General features: G+C 42.3%; 1 protein-coding gene across 2 annotated transcripts in view; it reads right to left on the reverse strand.

Annotated features, from left to right (window-relative positions):
• DCX (doublecortin) overlaps positions 1-22,502 on the reverse strand; it is a 108,452-nt gene that overhangs the window by 29,924 nt on the left and 56,026 nt on the right. The window contains exons 4-5 of one of the 2 annotated variants that reach the window (XM_059158161.1): positions 4,919-5,021; positions 2,781-2,918 (exon numbers count right to left, since the gene is read on the reverse strand). In XM_059158161.1, the coding sequence (XP_059014144.1) occupies positions 2,781-2,918; positions 4,919-5,021 (241 nt within the window). The remainder of the gene's footprint in view (positions 1-2,780; positions 2,919-4,918; positions 5,022-22,502) is intronic. The other variant, XM_059158162.1, reaches the window with a different exon arrangement.

The raw sequence follows: 22,502 nt of genomic DNA on the forward strand, positions 1-22,502 counted from the left end.
TTTAATTTGACAATTATCCATTGAGTCCTAATGTATTCTTTCTTGGTCTCTAGTATCTTAGAGTCAGTGAGGTACATAGTTTCTAGAAGGGAAATTCTGCAGGCAGTGCTGATGATCAATAACTTGACATATGTTTAAGCTGTGTTTAATTACAGGTGGTTGTGTTCACATGTGCTGGATAACCCACCTGGATACAGTCTGCAGAGAATCTACTGACTTCAAGCTGCTGCCGTCTCAGCATTTTTAACTAATAAGTTACGTGGTGGTTTAAAAATAGGTCCACAAATTGTTGGCAGTCTAAAAACAAGTCCACCTTCCCTCAAGAGGTGAAGACTGATTATTCTTTCCTTGACTATGGGCCAGACTTAATGACTGCTTTTAATGAATAGACTAAAACAAAAGTGATAGTATGTGGCCTTGGAAACTAGATCATGAAAGGCACTACATATTCCTTGTTCACTCTCCTGAATCACTCTCTGGGAGAAGATCCTGTTCACGGCTATCTTGGAAGCAGATCCCACAGTCCCCATTGAACCTTCAGATGACTGCGGCCCCCACTGACACTTTGACCTCAACTTATGACAGATCCTGAGCCAGAGGGAACTGCAAAGTTAAGCAATCCAAAATTCCTAACCCACAGAAATGATAAAATAATAAGTGTTTGTTGTCTTAAGCCATTAAGTTTGGGGGTAATTTGTTTCATAGCAAGAGATAAATAATATAGATTAGAAATCGCAGAAGTGGTCAGTGATATTTCTGAAAAAAATGATTGGTTAAGCAGTTATTGTCAGAGTTTATGAATCTTGACCAAGTGTTTAAAGTCTATTTTTTTTTCAAAGCCCTGCCTAGAATTTGTACAAATAATTTCATTTTTAACCCAAGTGTTAAAACCTAGGTCTTCATAGTGTAACCCATATAAATTAACTTAAATAGATTCATTTGTTGTTTTGTACACTTCACCAAAATATCACCAAACACATGCACTTTTGTTCCTCTAGCAAATATTCCCTAAAAGCCAACTAAGTCTCTAGCACCACACTGGGTGAATTAGGCACTCTTACACATCTCCTCATTCACAACATTATTTGAGCATCGGCTAGGACCCAGGCACTGTACACAGCACTGAGGATACAAAATGAACATGACATCTTGCCCTTGAGGGGCCCAGTATTTAGTCGGGGGAGGGGATAGTAGACAGGTAAATACAGACTTTACAACACAGTGTGGTTAATACTACCCCAGATACATGAAGAACATGCTCTGATAGTGCACAGAATGGGAACTATTTCTATTTGATGTGTTGAATGATGAACAGACATTTTCAAGCAGAGAGGAGTGGTCGGCTCTAGGGACAGCATTCAAGGAGCAGGGAAATGGGATGAGCAAAGACATGGAAGTATGAAAATCTCAAGCTGCCTCCTCTTCACAGTTTAGTTCCTTCTGCCCGAGTGGAAAAAAATATGGCTGGTGCTGTGCATGTTCCTGGCAGCATGAGGCCAGCAGGACAGGCTGTTTTTCTAGGCCATGAGCATTTCAAAGCGAACAGGCTGCTCAAGCTGCCTCAAACCGAAGAAGAGAGAAAGGGCATTTGTGCTCTTTGCCCCAAAGCTCCCAGACTCCCAGGCTAGAAGAATTTTCATGGTCAGTTGAGGCTTGGGGTGAAGAATGTGAGTCCTCTGGACTGTACAATTGCCTTCCCATGAAGAATTCACACTGTCTGCCCCTGACTTTACTAAGTTTCTAAACTTCAACTTCTGTGTCCTTTTACCTTTCAGATCAGTGTCACTCAAACTGTGGGTGCAAGCTTTTGCACCCAAACTTAAAAGAACACACTGCTGCTTTTCTTAAAAAAAAAAAAAAAAAAAAGTCAGCTGAAGTAAATGTTTGCTTAGTGGCATAATTTGCATTTGGCACAAGCTTCTAGTCTTGTCACAGACTGATAAATAGTTCATGCATTGGCAGTGATCCATAGACCACATTTTTTTTTTTTGATCACTCACTATCCACTAATTAAAATCCTGTGTGACAAATCTCTGTGTTTCCTTTCAGAACCTGGCCTATGTAATTTTTTTTTCTCATTGTGAGAATGATGCAAATGATTTCTTTTCTCTTTCTGTTTTGACTTCTACAAAGTTCAAAGTCAAATTTGAAGCTCAAGCGTGTCAACTCTGTTGACACTTCAGGGTGGCAATATTTTTTTTACATTTTTGTTTTCGATTTTGATTTTCTTTTTTCTTTTTTTTTTTTAAAAGATTTTATTTATTTATTTGACAGAGAGAGATCACAAGTAGGCAGAGAGGCAGGCAGAGAGAGAGGAGGAAGCAGGCTCCCTGCTGAGCAGAAAGCCCGATGCGGGACTCGATCCCAGGACCCTGAGATCATGACCTGAGCCGAAGGCAGCGGCTTAACCCACTGAGCCACCCAGGCGCCCCCGATTTTGATTTTCTATTTCAAGTTTATGCTTGACTTGATTATTTCCTTGACTCTGCTTTTGTGGGATGATGTTGAAGATGATGACTATGAAAACAAACATGACAATAAGCATTACAGCAAGCATGACAAAAAGGCCAGATTTCTGGTCTGAACCCATCTGAGTAGAATTGGGGGTCATAGCTGTGTCTCCATGACTCCAAACAAATTTGGCTGGATAGTCTCTGAACTGAGAGAGCTGGTATCATGGAGACACAATGGTGTTCATGAGGAACTCATTCCCCTGCATGCAGAGGGTGTGGGCCTCCGTAAATGAAGTTAGCGTGCACAGTTAGGAGAAGAGCACTCACCGTCTTGGTCGTTACCTGAGTCAGCTGGAGACTTGCTCCGGCGCATAGGGCCGGGGCTCTTAGCTGAACTCTTCTGAGGTGTTGGAGATGCCTTTGGGCCCGCTGTGGCCGATGGGTTTCCCTTCATGACTCGGCATTCTGGTAGAAAAGAACAGACGGTGCAGTAAAGCCAGGGGAGAAATGAGCCTTTGGCATATTACCAACTTCTAGAAACTAGAATAACCAGCATGGGCCAAAGTACCCAATGGTTCAGGACTATGAGGTGGTCCTCATTGTTGGTAGGAATGATGGCCCTGAGCGAGGAGGCATGGGAGAAACTTTCAGAATTCATCTGGGCCAAGCCAGGTGTTTAAATCCCTGGATTATGGAAACAAGGGAAGAAGTTGAAAAGCAGGTTGGGTGGGTTATTAAATAGTCAACTCGATCATTAGTGGGCACCCAGGCCACGTCTTAGAATAGCACCTGTTGACATAATGAATTAATTTCCTTGAAGAAGAGATTGACAGCTCTGAGGCTGCAGCCACACAGATGAAACATTCATGAGTAATTTAAAGGAAGAAGAGGGAGTTGCCATTTACTGTTTATTACATGCCATCTATTGTAATAGGCATATTAGGGATGTCATGTCACTTTATAACTAGGCACTAACACCACTACCACCATGCATTTGCAGATCTTTTTTTGATTTTCAATGTGCATGATCATAAATCCCTGTGTTGGTTTAATAAATCAAAGATTCAGCAGTGACTCTGTCGCTCAGAGCTTATAGAAAGCTCTTGGGTGTATAGGGGCATCTGCCAAATGTTTCTGCTACTTGCCTCAACTTCAGTCTGCCATGCTTGGGGTACCTTTCCTATGCAGGTCACTCAGAGTCCCTACTGTGGTAATTTGGGGACACTGATCGTGCTAATGCATTAGGATAATTATCATACTTGCTTTGCTGATGAGACTGTAAAGAGTGTAAGCCTCTTGCTTAGGGCCACGAAGCAAGGAAACAGCAGAACTAGGACTAGCAACCAAGTCTCCTAAGTCCCAATCTAGTGTTCTTTACAGTGTAGTTTTTCCAGCCTTGTGCCATGATGCTCAACATGGAACCACACGGCTAGGTAGAGGGCAGTCTTTTCTTTGGACACTTCCTTGTCACTTCCTACTTGAAGATATATTGAAATATCAATTACCCACAAAGATTAGGGAATCCTTTCTGACAAACTGAGTTTTTTGGGGGAAACTAAGTTAAGTAGAAAGCTCATTTTTGTTTGTTTTACTTCTTGTTTTGGTTGATGAACTTCAGGGATCACTGTCCAGAGCTGCAGATATAAAAGGTATAGGAAATGGGAGATATCCTGGGATTTGCTTAGCTGTTTTATGGCTATTTGTCTCTTCTCAAAGTGAACACAGCAGAAATGCCACCTCGGTCAGGGTCCTTGTCACTCAAGCTGTTGGTAAAGTCTATATTAATACAATTCAGTTTGTTTTTCTCACATGTTACCCTCATAATTGGGAAGATGTTTTGGATGTGTCTTCCCATCAGGATCATATCCTAACCTTGTTGCTGTATGAGCTAATTCACCATTAACTTCCACATGGAACTTGGACTCAAGCAAAGGGAGGTGGGCAGATGTTTACCTCCTTCCTGAGATTAACAACCTCTGGAATCTTGAGTCACAAAGCAGGGGGAATGGGGCAGCAAGCCAGAAAGCAGGAAGAGGGGAAAGACTGACACTAAGAACACAGTGGAAAATCTTTCTAAAATGGAACCATCGATATGAGCCAAGTCACTGGAGGATGTTGACTAGAAAAAAGTTATACATATAATATCCAAGTTCTGACTCCAAATGTTCCTTCCCATAGTTTGATTGCACCTGTCAGCCCATGTGACACAATATATGGTTTGAGAAATATGGTCACTATTGGGGCTGAGAGTGAGTTTTATTGAGTTTGGAGGCTGGGAATCTGGGACATTTAGTCAACATTTCACTTAGTGACTCATGTAGCCCAACATACAGGAGAATGAATAACAATATTTGCCCTTGAGGGTCTGTGCATGAATGTTCTCTGGGCCATATGAACCCATGGAAATACTAAGGGATAGAAGGAGGGTGAACAATGGAGCAACAAAGTCCAGTGGTTGTGCTTACCATTTTCATCCAGAGAAAAGTCATCCTGAGCATAGCGAAACTTTTCAGGACCACAGGCAATAAACACATCGTCATCACCAAAGAAATCATGGAGACAGGTTACCTGTGGAGAGAGCAGAGACATTGGATTTATATGTATAATCTTGTGACAATAAACTTAATATCATTTTGGTGGGGCGGGGTGGGGGAGAAGCTTCACATCTGGGCCATCATATTAAGCCCCAGGGATCTTCATTTTTCAAACTACCAGGCTCACGGTCTCCATTATAACCCCCAGTGAATAAAGATACAGAGGAATGCTATTGTCTTTCCATGTTTCATATGTGGTAGTCTTGTTTCCACTGCCTTAAGAATAACTTCAAGACTAGGGTTCCTGGGTGGCTCAGTCATTTAAGCATCTGATTCTTGGTTTCAGCTCTGGTCATGATCTCAGGTTCATGAGATTGAACCCCAAGTCGGGCTCCATGTTGGGCACTGGGCCTGTTTAAGGTTCTCTCTCCCTCTCCTTCTGTCCTTCCCCACTCATGTGTCTCCACTGAAGAAGAAAAACAACAACAACAAAAATTTCAAGACCATGTCCAAAGGGAATGTCTCTGTTTTTGAATAAAGGTTCACAAGTATCTGGACCTGCAAATGTTACTTTTCTCAGAGCTTCAAAGACATAGCTCCTAGCCCAACTCTGGGGCCAAAGGTGTAAGCCAAGTCAGATGAGAAAGTTCTTCTGAGCCACATAGACAGACCCTCTGGCTGACCAAAATGTGGAAGTTCCTCTCTTCATCTCCATGAGTTTTGAAAGAAGGGTACCATTTCCTTACTGATTTGGACCCAGGAAATTGGAATTTTGCTAAAAATAGATCAAGAACATGGATGTGGCCCAGAACACCATTCCTCCCTCAAGAACAATTGGGAAAGCTGCCCTGACCACTTAAAAATTAATCAAGAGCAATGAGTCACCATAGGTTTGAGGCTCTGCTGGTAAAGCCATGTTCCCAGGATCCTTCCTGCCCTCTAGTGCCCTATGCATTGCTGCTTCTCCACAACAGAGTGATAGTCTCCCTAACCCGTTTTCTGTACAAAGAAATGAGGGTCCCTGGGAAAGTATGCTCCTCCCTGCAGTTTCTCCACTTCTCAGCTTCCTAATTACATCTGATAATTAGTCCAGCACACCAGGGAAATCCCAGGAGAAACCATAGAGTCAAAACATTCTTATCCCAATCCTTAACTTAAAAGTGTTCAAAGCTCCTAATTGTTCTAAGCTGCCCATTCAAGCTGCCAGCAATGGCTTTCCAAAGGCACAGTGCTCACAAACTAATAACAGCTTTCTCGGGGCAGAGAGCAATATTTCACATTTGAAAAAATGTTTATATTAGTAACATCATCCCCCACCCAGGGTCTATTCTATCCTTGCCCACCCAGCCAAGATGATTGCAAGATTTACACAAAGTGAGAGATGCTTAGATTATCCCCATTATCTCAGCCTCCCAATCATCCAGGAGATGCCAAGATAAGGGAGGGAGACTTGGAGGATTGCCAGTGTTGCTACCATTAAGCCTCTTCCCAGCCCTGAGTCCTGACCTCATCAAACAGGCCAACATCCCTCTTCAACCCACTTGTCCCTCACCCATTCATCCTGTGATCACATAATGACAATTAAGAGCTACCACTAACTGAATATTTATTCTGTGACAGGCAGTCTGCTAAGTACTTCCAAATCTTTCATCTCATTTTACTCCCACCCCAAATTCTAGAGGTTGATATTATTGTCATCGCTGTCTCACAGATGAGAAAACTGAGGCCCAGAGACAATACATGGATGACTCAGGTGGAAAGTAATGAAGCTGAACAAAAGCAGATCCATCCAACTCCAAAGACTGTGCTTTGGGCCATGCAGTAATACAAAGTACTCATGCATATTTCAGGCACTGGGGAGACACAGATGTGTAAGCCTCAGTCCATGACTTCATGGAGTTCACAGTCTGATGGAGTGAGATACTCAACAGAGTGCCATGAATGCTAGGATGTAGCATCTCAATGTAGTGTCATGAATACTAGGATAGGAGTATCTGTAGGTACAGTGGGAACTTCTTAGTACCATATCCAAACGACACAGTTATTGGCTGGCACTGTTAGTTCAGTCAGCATCCTCCAAATTGCCCTGGTGGCAAAGCCAATGACAGAAGTTACATGGCTTTGCACCCTGCTGCCGACTCCAGCTGATATCTTGGACCTTGGCTCAAGAAAATCTGAAGCCCCTAATTCTGATACATTGTGTGTCTCCAAACTGTTTACCGCCTGGTGCCTCCTTGACCCTGAAGATCTCTGCAAAGTCCCCGTGCTCACGGTTGGCCCTGGACCTGACTTAAGTTTTAGTTATGGGTTTAGGGAAACCTCATCCTTGAGTATCACTCTGGTAGTAGCCTCCAGGAAGTAGCACTTTGTTTCAAGACCTGCCTATATTCTTATGAGTATTCCCCTCATCCTTCCCAAGTTTCCTGAATCTAACAATCAAGTTTATCCCTTTTTCTATATCTCTCCATGGTTCCTGGTGGAGTGCTTATCACATAGTGAGAATTTAGCAAGGGCTGTTTTTGCCTCAACCAAATGTAAAGAAAATAAGAGGCAGACTTTGTAAGGACATACAAAGGCAAAAAATGTTGGAACAAAAAAAGAAATTTTTTGTTGGCAGACAACAGGAGCTAACATTGAAAGGTTTTGAAAGGTAACACTAATACACAAATTTAGGAATAAGAAAGGAATAATGATTATACATTCAGAAGTTCTTCTTTGCAGAAATATGCTAATTAGCTTGAAAATTTAGATGAAATGAATGATTTTAAAGGAAAATGTAAATAATGAGAGTGACTCCAGAAGAACTAGAAAAAATTTCAACCAACACCTAGCCATGAAAAGAATTGAGCAAACGCTTCAAAAGTCCACCCTGCCCCAAAAAGGCACCAGAACATTCATTTTGGAGGTGTTTGTGGAAATTCCTTCCCAAGAAGAAAATCCAAAAGCTCAAAAAGCAGTCATTGCAGTGACACGCCATGATATCCTACTGTAAGACAACAAAGCCCTCACAGATTGCTCTGGGCATTGCTGTTACCATGACCCACCCTCCTTAAACCCCAAGCCTTTTTGCCCCCACCCAGGCTCTGGGAAAGGCTTTTGGATAACCCCTCCTTTGGGGAGATTCTAAGAAAGGCAAAGCCCCCTATGCTTCTGACAAACTCATAATGGTGTGGCTGGCTTCTAAAACATGTATTTTGCAATCCAGCTGTTCAGCATCAGGTTTCTTGTGTGATCCCTCCCTACATTTTACCGGCTCCCAAATGTAGACAAGTTCACAGTGTGCCTGTGAATACCCAGCTTTTCCAAAGGCCTTGGATGCTGAGACACAACAGCTCTCCCTGCCTTTGTTACAAAGTTGAGGAAATAGAAGGCTCTCCATCCTAAATATGAGGAACCCAAAACACAAAGAGTCAAAGTGGCCCAAGGGTACAGAGATGGCTCATGGCAGAGTCGAGACTAGTGCTCAGGCTGTCTTGAGTCAATTCAGGACAAAGCAATTCAATTGCCTGAGAGGGGGTGCTTTTCCTAAAGCCCTGATGTCAAATGCTTACACAGAGCCTAAAACAGGAGAGTCCCCCTTTGTCCTAATCAGTGCTGGATACTCAATAGAACACTTTACTAGATAGAAAAGAGAAAGCATCTATATGTACTGTATGAGTCTACAGACAAGGAGATTCCCTTTTTAAAATTTTATTTATTTGTCAGAGAGAGAGAGAGAGAGAATGGCAGACAGAGAAAGAAGCAGGTTCCACACTGAGCAGGGAGCCAGATGAAGGACTCAATCCCAGGACCCTAGGATCATGATCTGAGCTGAAGGCAGATGCTCAACTGACTGAGCCACCCAAGGGTCCCAAGATAAGAAGATTCCTATTCAGTGCTGTAACTGGCAACCGAGTATGTGGCAGGGAAGGATGACAAGGAGAAAAAGGAGGATAAGGAGAAGAATGGAGTGTAAGAAATAATTTCCAAATGAAACTCACACTCACACCTGCTTTGTAAAATTCCATGGAGGTAAGGTGACAGAAAGTCCAGCTTCACTTACGTGGCAAATGAAAAATTTTGCAACTGAGTTTTTTGAGATAACATTTCTGTCATGAGGTGGCAAAAGAAGTGGTAAATCTAATAATCATTATGATACCACTTACAGCATCCTCAGAAATCAAGGGTCTTTGTGACATCAGCTTTTGTATGAGTCACACCTGCGTTTTTAAGTCAGGGACAAGAACAAAAAAGCATGATGCCTGTATTTGTAATTAATCAACTGTCAGCACAAAATCAATAAAATCAACCCATACTAACATGGAACCATTAATTCAAGTGTTCTTCATTTAAAGAAAAAAAAAAGAAAGAAAGACTGGCAGGCATATTAGCTGCAAAAGACAAATTCACTCTGTAACTCAATTTTCAGCTTGATTAGACTCTCCACATATCCAGATACTGGCAGTTAGTTCTTAAAGACAAATTTATTTATTTTGAGGTTGGGGTGTGGGACAGAGGGAGAGAGGGAGAGAGAGAATCTTAAGCAGACTCTCCACTGAGCACAGAACCAAACACAGGACTCAATCTCATGATCCAGAGATCACGACCCTGAGCTTACCACCTGAGCTGAAACCAAGAGTTGGACACCTTAACTGGCTGAGCCATACAGGTGCCCCTGGAAGTTAGGTCTTCTAGAGTAGATTCTCTATTTCATGATCTAAGTATGCAGCAAGAAATGCTATCTCAGGAAGTAAGGTCTTATATATGTATGCAACTCACTTTCAACATGCCAAATATTTTCACTGAAAGTTCAAGTCCACTAATATTCATTCATGAAGTTCTTACTATGGCAAAGAACTCTGTGAGAGATACACACATGGACAATAAAAGTACCCTGCTTTTGGAGTCACCAGCATAATAAGCAAGTCAGAACCACACAAATAATTGGAATATGAGGTAGGCTGTTAGCCCTATTACAGAGACATGAAGATCAAGGGGAGCACAGAAGACAAAGAAAACAATTCTAATCATGAGAAGTTGGAAAGAAGGTGACAGAGGAGAAGATTCCAAAGAATCTGAGTCTTGAGGGATGTGTAGAATACAGGTGGATGGAGATAGGAGTAAAGGATATTCTAGGTAACTTCATCAAGGCAGGAACTGGTCTTTTCTCAATAGCCCTAGAAAAGAAGACCTGCATCTCATCAGCTATGGTCCCAGAGATTTTAACTCTCCAAAGCACAAGTGCCTGGACCCATCCACCAGCCTTGCAAACAAAGCATACAGTTGCCTACTGGTGAGATGCAGAGTGAAGGGAAGGGCAGAGAGTGCCTATGGGAAGAGGTGTGGCCTCAGTGGTGAAGAAGAGGGAATCTTGTGGCAAGGAAGACAAACCACACTGATTCTCCAGTCTTGCCAACAGTGTGCCCAGTGCATGGAGAGAGTGGCTGGCAAGCTTTGCAAAATGAGTTAATGAAATATTCAGTAAACATTACAGATGCAGCTTTTTCTAAAAGTTACCACCATTCTTATTCTGGAACATTTCCTGCCTGCAGCCCTGGTGGGGCTCCAGAGGTTGGCATAGGGTTGGCTTGGTGAGCTGAGACAATGTTTCTGAGACCACGGTGGCTTTTTTATCAACGTTGTTTTCCTATAGTTATCTTGAAGTCTTACTTGTGGTTTCTCATGACAGCATTTTTGCCTTGGTAAACAGCTCCTTGGTTCTGCAGGACCTCCATTGGCACAGATATGTTTATTCAATGCCTTGAACTTCCCTAAAATCTCTGGTGACAAAATAACAATGCCACTTGCATTTGTAAAATATTTTTACCATTTTCAAATTACCTCTATATTTATAGTATCTTATGTTCTCTTCCACACTTCCAGTTCTCCCCTTGACCCAATCCGACCAGGCTTCCATCTCCCTCACTCTACAAGGCTGCTCTTGTCAAAGTCAACAATGATTTCCATGTTGTCAGAGCCCACAGTCACATCTCTGGATTCATCTTACTCAACCTCCTAGCAATACCGGGCATAAGTTGAGCAAGTCCTCATCCTTAAATACTTACCTCTCTCCACTTCTGTGATCCCACAGCGTTCTGGGTTTTCTCCCACCTCAACCACCTTTGCTGGATTCTCTTTTTCTTCCAGACTGCTCCATTTTTGAAAGCCCCAGTACTCAGTTCTCAGATATCCTTTCTTCTTTTTCTTCCCCTCTCTTCTTTATTTCCGTTTATTTACTAGGTCATCATGTCCAGCCCCCGAGGCTTTACATACTATCTATATACTGATGACTCACACATTAATATCACTAGGCCCTTCTTATCATTGAACTCAAGACTCATATTCAACTGCCTTCTTGAGAGCTCCACTTAACCAAGATGGAGGAATGGGCATCCCAAATTTAAATCTGTCCAAGACTAAACTCATTTCTCCTCCTCCTCTAAATGGTACCACAATTCCTCCAGTTGCCCAAATCTAAAACTTAAAAGTCATTTGTTACTAGTGGTTATATTTCCCCCTCCGTGTTGTCACTGGCCTAGTCCAGCGGGTTAAGTACAATAGCCCCATAACTGGTACAATAGCCAGTACAATAGCCTAGTACAATAGCCTCATAACTGGTGTCTTAGCAGCACATCCTCACAACCCCAAACACATACACTCATATGGCTCTCCCTACCATGGCCAAGACTGTACTTCACAATTTTATTTTGCTCTTATTTTTTAAAAGATTATTTATTGGGACATCTGGGTGGCTCAGTTGGTTAAGAGACTGACTTTGGCTCAGGTCATGATCCCAGCATCCTGGGATCGAGTCCCACATCGAGCTCCTTGTTCAGCAGGGAGCCTGCTTCTCCTTCTGCCTCTGTCTGCCATTCTGTCTGCCTGTGCTCCTCTCTCTCTCTCTCTCTCTGACAAATTTTAAATACTTTTTAAAAAAGATTATTTGGGGCGCCTGGGTGGCTCAGTGGGTTAAAGCCTATGCCTTCGGCTCAGGTCGTGATCCCAGGGTCCTGGGGTCGAGCCCCACATCGGGCTCTCTGCTCAGCGGGGAGCCTGCTTCCTCCTCTCTCTCTGCCTGCCTCTCTGCCTACTTGTGATCTGTCAAATAAATAATAAAAAAAAAACTTTTAAAAAATTCATTTAAAAAAGATTACTTATTTATTTATTTGACACAGAGTGAGAGAGAGAGAGAGAGAGACAGCGAGAGAAGGAACACAAGCAGGGAGAGTGGGAGAGGGAGAAGCAGGCAGGCTTCCCCACTGAAGAGGGAGCCCAATGTGGGGTTTGATCCCAGGGTTCTGGGACCATGACCTAAGACGAAGACAGACACTTAAAGACTAAGCCACCCAGGCACCCCTGTACTTCATAATTTTAATCAGTCATATCACTCTTCTGTTTAAAATCCTTCAGCCTGTCCATTTTAGAGAGAATAAACTCTGAGCTTTTGGCCTTGGCTCTACTTTTATACATTTATACCTATACTTTTATACCTATGTCTTATACCAAACATGCTGGCCAGCTCCAGTCAGACTACCTGCTTTCTGCCACTCAAACATATCAAGACCTTTCCTCCTCCTGGGCCTTCACTCTGAAAGCTCCCTGTACCTGGAGAATGGAATATCTTCCAGGATGTTCACAGAGCTAGCTGCCTCTTGACAATCAGATCTAAAGAATCACGTATATAAGTCTGTGCAACCCTCAATTTATGTGCTGTTGTTGCTTAGACTCTTAGTTCTTTTATTTTTTTTTAAGATTTTATTTATTTATTTGACAGAGAGAGATCACAAGTAGGCAGAGAGGCAGGCAGAGAGAGAGGAAGGGAAGCAGGCTCCCCGCTGAGCAGAGAGCCTGATGTGGGACTCGATCCCAGGCTTAACCCACTCAGCCACACAGGCGCCCACTCTTAGTTCTTTTATTTCACTCCACAAATTAGTCATTATTGTGTGACTTTATACAGTTAATACTGTTCAGATTTACCTACATATTTACCAGTTTATTTGCTCACCATTCCTTGTTACATATTAGATCATCCCCCAGGGTCATGTCCAAATCCAGCATGTGGTAGGCCCTCCTAGTCTTTCTTTCATGCCTCAACCTCACCTTTATATTTTCCACCTTCTTATCTCTCAGTATTTCATTCTGGAAAAAAAAAATCTTCATATCTGCCAGTTCACTCTTTCTCTCTTCAGATGTGTTTAATTTGCTGTTTGGCCCACTCACTGAATTCTATTTAATTTTTCCCCAAAATTTGCCTGGTCATAGCTGATAATCTCTTTCTTATCCCATTTTGATTACATGTTTTGTTTCTTGAAACAATCCATCTGGAGTTGTTTTATGTCCTCTATCTGATTAATTCTAGTATCTAAAGTCCTTGGGAATCCAAAACTGTTGTTTGAGCTAACTCTCCCTTGTGGTGGCTTGTTTTCTTATATGTTTGATAGATACATTTTTTTTTTTTTCTTATCGTGAGCTATTTGGTTGAACTAGGTCTTAAGGAATATTGAGGGGTCTAGATTTGGGTTGCTTTCCTCCAAAAAAGATGTAAATTTGCTTCTGCCAGGTGCCAAGAGGCACTAACAATATGGGGCCACCTTTCTCAGTAGTGCTTTCCCTCGTGACATGAAGACCATAGATTTGAACTCCAGACCTGTGTTAGAACAAGCTTTGTGCTGCAAACTCTCAAAGGAAGGCTGTTCCACTCTGCAGCATTCACACCCAAAGACACAGACCCTAAATTAGTCACTCTCATAATCCATTTCAATAAAAGCTCCTCAATGAAGCTGATGAGACAAAATGAATGATCCACAAAATGAAACAATTCCTTCACACTACACTCCCTGGTTCCAGTAGTTTATTTGTTTGGTCCTTCCCCCACATTGACTACCTTCTTGGTGATCAGAGATCTTAAAAGGACTTTCTGTGGCCCCTGCACAATGTTTACTTTGCAGGGGTGGCAGCAGCTTTGAGGCTAGTGGCCCAAGCTCAGACTCACAGAAATCTGCATTTGGCCAAGCATCATGGTGTGACACACTTTCGTCTTTTACTTTTAGTTTATCTATTATATATAGTCATAGCCAAGGGACTGAATATTTTGCCTTCTCTTATTAGCTTGCACTTCCTTAGAGATGCTTAGGGCAAGGAATGGGGAAAGGACACATAGCTTCCAAGCCTTCTGAGTGTGTCGCTCTCCCTGCCTCTCTGTGTGTTCACCAAGGGAGAAGCTCTCCTAAAATTTTCTTTTTTTGTTTTTTTATGGAGGCTTCTTTACACAGGCATGATTGATTACATCATTGGCCATTGGTGATCCATTCAATATCCAGCCCCTCTCCCCTCTCCAGAGATCGGAGGTGGGACTAAAATTTCCACTACAAATCACTGGGTTGATTCTCTCCTCAACCAGCCCATATCCTTAGGTGGTTTCCCAAAGTCTCCTCATTAACATAAGAAAAGACACATTTGTCACTCATCCCTTAGGATATTTACGGTATCTAATATTATATTATATTTAATATCTAAAGTAATTTTTAGGCACTCTTTGAGAGAAACAGGACAAAGACCAAATATATATATTTCGTATAAATAGCATTATCACAACATAAGACCCAGCACTTCCACTTCTAGGTATATACAAAAAAAAAAAATTTAAAGTAGTGAACTGAATAGATCCTTGTATGCCATGTTCATTAGAGCATTATTTACAATAGCCCAAAGGTAGAAACAATCCAAGTGTCCAGCAATGGAGGGATGGATAAACTAAATACTTACAAAGGAATCACACAGTACTCATACAATCCAACCACAAAAGGAATGCCTCTGATACATGTGGCCTGGACCTTGCAAACATTATGCCAAATGAAATAACCCAGACACAAAAGGACAAACACTGTTTGATTCTACTTACATGAGATATCTAGAAGAGACAAAATCATTGAGATGCAAAGTAAACTAGAAGTTCCCAGAAGCTAAGGGAAAGGGTGACTGGGTAGTTATTACTTCATACTTACATAATTTTTGTCAAGGGTGATGAAAAAGTTCTTGAACTGGTGAGTAGTGATTGTTGAACAACACTGTGAGTATAATTCATCCCACTGAATTACACATATAAAATGGTTAAATGGTGAATCTTTGTAATCTATATTTTACCACAATTAAAAACCCTTAGTAATGTAATACACCCAAAAATCCCTGAATGCTTTCTAGTTATATGTATAAAACAATGAGCTGTCAAGCTGCTGCCCCAACTAAAGACAATTTATTAAGCACTTTAGTTGCCCTATGAGTTTTGTCCTATCTCACTCTTTCATCCTTCAAAGCATCTACTTCTTGAAGCCACTGACCATATCTCTGATTTCCTTTGTCTTGCTTAGCTTTAACATGTGACCCATCCCGAGGGCCTTAGGAAACAGTGTCCACTGGATGCTTGTGGGGGGAGAGATGGATATTCTGTTCCCACTGTCTTGCACCACCCTCTGGGAATTCTATGCCCCTCTGCAAGCTGGTCTACCTATTTCTATGTCACGTCACAGTGAGGCTAACTCCCTCTGATCCCCTAGCACTAGACCTGACTTGGCTATTCTTTTCCTCGTCTGGTGAAGAGTGACTGGTCCTTAGAAGCTCTTCTCATCGGTCTCTGGAATGTATAATAGCACGTAAAACTTCAGGAATAGATTGAGTTTCTGTCAACAGATTTCGCAGAGCCATTGGAAGGTGACTCTCCTTCCACCTTCCTTCTGGAATTTCCCTGGCAAAACTGAAATCCAGATCTCCGCTGGGCTATCAGTTCTCCAGATGATTCTTTCTGCCTTTAAAAACAACTTATCTCTGAATGGCCAAAGGTCATAATGACCTTTTGTTGTTTTGCATTTGTCAAATGATCTCACCTCCATTACCTCATTTGGTTCATTAGCCCCATTTTTTTTTTAATTAACGAAGCATGAAAGCCCATCAAGGTTAAATGACTTGCGCAAGACCTCAGGGCTGGTTAGTACAGAGTTGATACTAGGCCTCAGGACTCCTTCTTTCACTCTGACACATGGGTTACCTAAGTTACACAGCAAAAACATTTATTTCCTAGGTGAGGAGACCTGGGTAGGGAAATCCAGTAGGGCACTCTGGGTAGTATGAAAATATCTATGCCCTGGGGAGGGGAGAGCATAGAAGGGGGGATGGGAAGGAGCAAGACTTTCTATTCTATTTTCCAGAAGATGGTTGTGATTTAATAACCTGAGCTAGGCAGTGCCAGCTCCCCTGGAAGCCTGGCAACCCCTCAATGCTCAAGGGTGTTTTTTCCTTAGCTTTTCTTTGCCATTTTCCAAGAGTCTCTGTGTCAGCTCCCACTGGGGGCCTCGTAGGGATGAGAACAGCTGCAGAGGCACTGGAGTTGGGCTGCTGAGTCCATGCCCAGGACCAACACCTGCCCTTCCACAGGGCCCTGGGGACAAGTTGGCTCAGAGAAACAGGGACGAGACAGAACTCCATTCATCAGAGAGAACTGGGGTGGAAAAACCCTGCTTGATCCCTTGGCACCACTAAGCTCTAAGGTTGGCCCTGAGCCCCACACAAGTCCAGATTCTGTTCAGCAGGGTCAATTAAAATAAGAGAGTTTACTTGTAGAGCCCATTGCAATGATCAGTTGCATTTAACAAGTTATCTGGTGTCTGCTATGCATGAAGTACAGTGGGAATATGGCTTTGGAATTCAGTAGAGAAAGGAAAAGTTTGTTTCAAAAAGGAAGTTAATATCTTATTAGATCCTGGGTGAAATCCTGCCTTTGACTCACTGTGGAATCAGATAATTTGCTTTCTCTCTGGGTCCGAGTTTCCCCTGCTGTTAAGGTGAGGGTGCTGCTCTGGAACCTTTTGAGGTCTGTGACTTCTTTTTTGTGTTACAAGCCCTTTGGAGAATTTGATAAAAGCTATGGATCTTCTCAGAAAAATGCATATATGTAGATAGATAGCTAATTTTTCATATCATTTCAGGGCTTAAATATTTCCCTGAAGCCCATCTATAGATCCTAAGAACCCCTGGACTAGTTGATTTCCGAGGTCTCTTCTAGCTCTGACAGTTTCTGCAACATTCCAAGTTGGACACAGTTAATGAGCAGAGACACCAGGGCCCGAATGCTGGCAGCTGTGGTGGAATCCCAGAGGCTTAACTGTACCCCCCCTTCCCAGGCTTCCTGAGACTCCAGTCCAAGGGAAGCAAAAGGATGTAAGCTCATTCTCTGCAAACTAAGTCCAAGGGAAGCAAAGGGGTGCAAACTGATTTACAGCAAACCAGGGACTGGAGTGTGCATCAGATGGTTGCCTCCCAGGATGCTGGAATTTAGCAAGGATATGAACTTTGTGGGAGAGAGTAGACATAAGAGTCATGGCCTCTAAATGTGCCTCAGTGGTTGGTTGGAGCAAGAACAAGAGCATGGACTACCCAACTGGTAAGGAATATATAGCTCAGTTGCAAATGTTCTAACCTGGTGACTTAGGAGCTGATTCTCAATATGGCTGCCCCGAATGCTAATGGCCATAAACCTACTGCACTCCTTATATAATGTCCCTCCTTTATCAGACTAGATTTTAGTACTAAAAAAAAAAAAAAATCAGGGGAGAAGAAAAGAAAGAGATTGGTTGGGTGTCCCAGGCAGGGTCCCAGTAAGAAATCCATGTCACATTCAGAGTGGATAAACCGAGTAGTTTAACAAAGGGAATTGCTTACAAAAGTATGGGCAGGGTACAAAGAAGCCACAGGGGATACAGCAGTATCCCAGGATTAGTAACAGTGGGGTCCATTATCACCCTTATTCCTGAGAGAGAGGGGGGAGGTGGAAGTTACCAGAACCCAGAGAAAGGAGAGAGCATAAAAATGATATGAAAAGAACTCCCTGATTGGAGCTATGACCTTCAGTCAAAAGACGCCCAACAACTTTTTAGGCAAGGGGCCAGGGAATAAATAGCTTAATGTTATTTTTCTCCTATCTGCCAGTGTTCCCCATGAGCTAAACACAACTGGAATTCAGAAGACAAGGGAGCCTGTTGACATGGGTCAGCTTCCTAGGGCATGGAGCAGGACAGGGCAGGGTAGAAAGTAGAGAGCAAATCTGAAGAGAAAGGCCTGGGGAGGAGGTATCTCACTGCAGGCAAGAGAAAGGAACTGTTATCATGGCCTTGAATGTGCCATCCACCCAGTGGGTTCCTGTAACATCTGGGCAAGAATAAATGAAGAGGTGTGAACTGCAATTAAGCAATGATGAAACCATTTTGCATATGTAAAAGCTTTTACATGTTTCATGCTGCTTTCACCTCACTGTCTCATCTGAACTGTAAAATTACCATGTAAGCAAATGGGTGGTTCCAGCCTACATATGAGGAACCTGAAGCTCAGCCAAGGCAAGGTAATTTGCAAGCTCAAATGTCAATAAAGAGGAAGACAGGGAATAGAACGTGGATTTGGACTCCTGATCTATGGTTATTTGCACTATGCCCTTTGGTCTTTTCTGTGTCATGTTTCAGTCCACAAAGATGCTCTGACAGGCCTTTATAAGACTCCTACTACTGATAGATGTGAAAATCCACCACAAGGGATACAATGAGGAACAAAACTTCATGGACTGCTTCTTCACATTTTGAAAAAAGGGTCAGTATGATGTGGTGGTAAGAAAACAGGCTGAGTTGGAAGATAAATAAGTGGGTACAATATTCTCGCAACTATTATCCAGAGCAGAGATTCCTAGACTCAGTTCTTCCCCCATCCTCTCTCCTTTGTTTCTAGCCTCTGGGTGTCCTACCTCATCAGCTACGGACTTTAACTGAAGAGGATGCCATAGCTTGAAAGTCAGAAACAAATGGAAATGAAGAAGTAAAAGCCCAAGGCAAATAAGAAAACAGAAACGTACCATGCCTTTTGAATTCTATTGCAAAAAATAAAAACGTGTTTTCAAACTTATCCCAATTTGCATGCAAACCAAGAAGGAAAACCAGGAGCTGTCTATCCTTAAGTTTGCAATTAAATAAGACTAGAGGAAAATTCTGAGGGTTCAGGGTTCTTAGGAACTACATAGTGCTTAATGGAAGAGCTGAGTCAGGCATTAGATGTGAAAGGACATTGGGGAAGGATGGAATTGTAGATGCCTCTGCCTGCAACCTTAAATTCCTTGTTCTAAGTATAATTAGAAGCCAGTGAATCCTAGAAAGTTCAAGACCAATGAGCTTTCACAATCCATAGATTCCAGAGCAGTTCTCAGCCCAGGGCCATTTTGCCTCCCTCTAACTCCCCTAAAGACATTGGGTAATATCTGGAGACATTTTGGGTTGCCACAACCTGGTGGTGGAGGTATTACTGACATCTGGTGGGTAGAGACCAGACTTGCTGCTAAATGTCTTACAATGCACAGAACAGAGCCACACAACAAAGAACTAAAGAAAGATCTGGGCCAAAACATCAATAGCACCAGGCTGGAGAAACCCTGCTCTAGGGCATCTGTCAACTGTCAAGATGTTACCTTTGCTACAACCATAACATTCTCCGCTCCCCAGCTGTAAATATGATCCCCTTGCTTCCACCTGTGGATGGTAGACTGGCAACTCTCTAGAGCCAGCTCAATGTCAGCAGGCTATTGGGCTAAAGCAGAATTCATCTCATTTCTCAGGATGGTTTATTGTTGTTACCATTGTCCATTGCTATTGAGTTTTTGACCTTTCACCTTACTTTAACCCCACTAAGAAGCTTATTTCCTGGTTCCTAACTGCTTGGCTGGTTAATGACTCACAGCCTTCCTAGACCTCTGGGTTTTGCAAAGCCCTTGGCTCTTCTAGTCCTGGCATCTTTCCCAGGCTCTGAGGTCCAACTTCATCCATGGTTTCAGTACTCAGTACAACACTGCTTTACTCATTCCATTCTGGGACACCAAATGGAGTTTGGGCTGGTAATTACCCTAGACCAGTTGCCTCTTAAATCTGTGTGAGAAAGTTGCCAGTCCCAGGAAGGGAAAGACTCAATGAACTATCAACTAGTATAAGAGGTACTCCTTCTGTGACTGTCAAAAAAAGCTGTAAGAAAAAGATGGAGAAGGTGCTTTCTGATGAAGCATATTTCAGAAGACTTCTGTGTCAGTTGGCTTAAGGAGAGACAGAAAGACGTACTACACAATGTTGTTTTTAATCTCATCAAGCATGTACTTCATGTTGGGGGAAAAAAAAAACAATAAACACTGAGGATAAACTGAGACCCATAGTTGAGATAATGTCTGATTTGGTCCTTTCCCAAGTGTCAGTCTCATATGCATACAAAGGAGTACAAGAAAAGAATTTGGAACAACAACACAAAGTATGAGGATTATAGCCATGGAGGCAAGTAGGAGTAACTGCTGTATTGCTAACAAACTTTTACTTCTGAATTTTGAGACTCAGGGTGATATTGGTGCAAAGGGACTAGCTCCTTGTCCTGGTTCAGTCACACATTGCTATGTGATCATGCACAAGTCACCCACACTTTATTCCTCTTTTAAATGGAACTCATATTACTATAGCTGTATTTTTTTTTCAACTTGGAACAAAACAATAGTGCATATAAAAGTGTGTTGAAAAGCATTAGTGTTCTGTGAATGCAAATTATTATAATTATTTTCCAAAAGATGTGTGACCTAAGGGGAAATGGAGGTGGGTAAGGAGGGACCATACAAAGGTGGTAAAGTAAATCGGGTTTTGACAAAGACAAGGACAAAGAGGTAGAGATGCACAGGAGTGAGGGAGAAAGAGCCAGAGATAGAGAGAGAGACAGAGAATCTCATGTGAACTATCTTCATTGTGTTTCATAGCACCCAAGGACTAAAAGGAAAGTCTACTGTTTTTCTCTGTTCCTACAAAACACTTTACTTCTACATCCTAAGCGTAGCTGTACCTATCTCCTTTTATAAAATCTCTACAGCAAAGGACTCCCTAACATGATTTGGTAATGAATTCCAGAATCGATCTTTTAGTCACAAAGTTTTTCTCAATCAATTACTCATTGAACAGCATTCACTGAGTGGTTATGAGAATTTAGCCACCATGGTAACCGTTGGGTAACAGGGAATAAGACACAGCTCTTGTCCTCGAGGAGCTGTCAGTCTGGTGGAAACTCCTTGGTTGAGTTCCTTCTGTCACAGTTTAATTCTTTTCTTGCCTCTGACCTACATTTAATGGTCTGAAAAGTTGACTTTGGGACCTTGTTTACACAAGCTTCTAAACTGCCTCACAGTTCCAAGTTTTGAATCACAGCAATTGTTTTTTGAGCCTGTTAAGATTGAAAACTTACACAATTAAATTAGTTTCCCTTAAGAATGGGGGAAATAATCCAAGTCCAATATACTGACAACCAGTCCAACTGGTTGCTGGGAAAGGATGAGTTGATTGCCCATTTCTGAAAACTAATTTCTAGATGCTAGAGTATTCATAGCTTAATCTGCATCCTGCCCAAGGTTGTAGGTAATGCCTAGAGATGACTATAACTGAACCCTAAGAAATAAAGCTCTAATAGCAGACATCTCCTATCCCTTAACATTTGATAAAGGATGCCTGAGAGCCTTTGATGATCTTTTCAAAGTACTCTCTTCATGTAAACCATCTTTAACATTCCATTTCCACTTTCTTTTAGTTCACCTTCCCATTATTCAAATCACTTTGTTTAATGAGCCAAATTGGTTCAAATGCATCTAAAAGTCAAATACACAAGGAAGTTAGGATGATTCCTGTGAGAAAGAGAGCTTCTCTGGCAACTCTCAAGGAGGCCAGGAGACAAAATCGTTCTCTGAAGACATCCAGGAGGAACAGCTAGTGAAACTTCTATATTCTCCCCCTCCTCACAAAAAGTCCTTTTTTTTCCCCCTCTTAAATCCATTCCACCTCCCACACAGAGAGGCAGGACTAGTGGCAAGTTTAAGCAGGAATGCAAATTGAGGGATGTGTACAGGAAGACAGAAATAGACTGTATAAAATGGCAGCCAGTGTGATCGCCTGGAAGGAGCTCAACTCAAACCTTTCCACTGAGAGCAAAGCAGCCCCTGTTTACAGTCATCCCTTGCATGGGCTGCTGGGTTCAGGAATCAGACTTTCAATGGTTGACAGCAACAGGACAACCCCTTGGAGGGCTGAGGGTCCACTTCTCACTGTCCCTCTTACTCAAATAAGTGGTAAGATCCACACAGAGGGGACAAGAACCCAATGAAGACCAGGCTTGTTGCAGCTTCCACAAAGCAAGCTCCAGCATGGGGTTCGGGAGACAAGCTACGGTCACTTGAATCCCATTTTTTCCACATTTACAGTGGATCAAGGGTCATTTAGTACATGGTTGGAACACAGCATTTGGATGAATTTCATTTTCCAGTCACTAAAGGTTAACCTTTTCAAAAATTCACTTGTACTTTGGTTCCAAATTTCGTTCAAGCAAAGATTTGGGGGAAAAAACAGCTAAACATCAACCCCTGACTGTTTGCTATTCCCCTATCAAGGTAGAAAAAAATCATCATGTTATTGCAACATCTTTAGGATCGTGTTTTTGCACCCTC

This window comes from Mustela lutreola, chromosome X, assembly GCF_030435805.1.
Source record: "Mustela lutreola isolate mMusLut2 chromosome X, mMusLut2.pri, whole genome shotgun sequence".
Classification (NCBI taxonomy): domain Eukaryota; kingdom Metazoa; phylum Chordata; class Mammalia; order Carnivora; family Mustelidae; genus Mustela; species Mustela lutreola.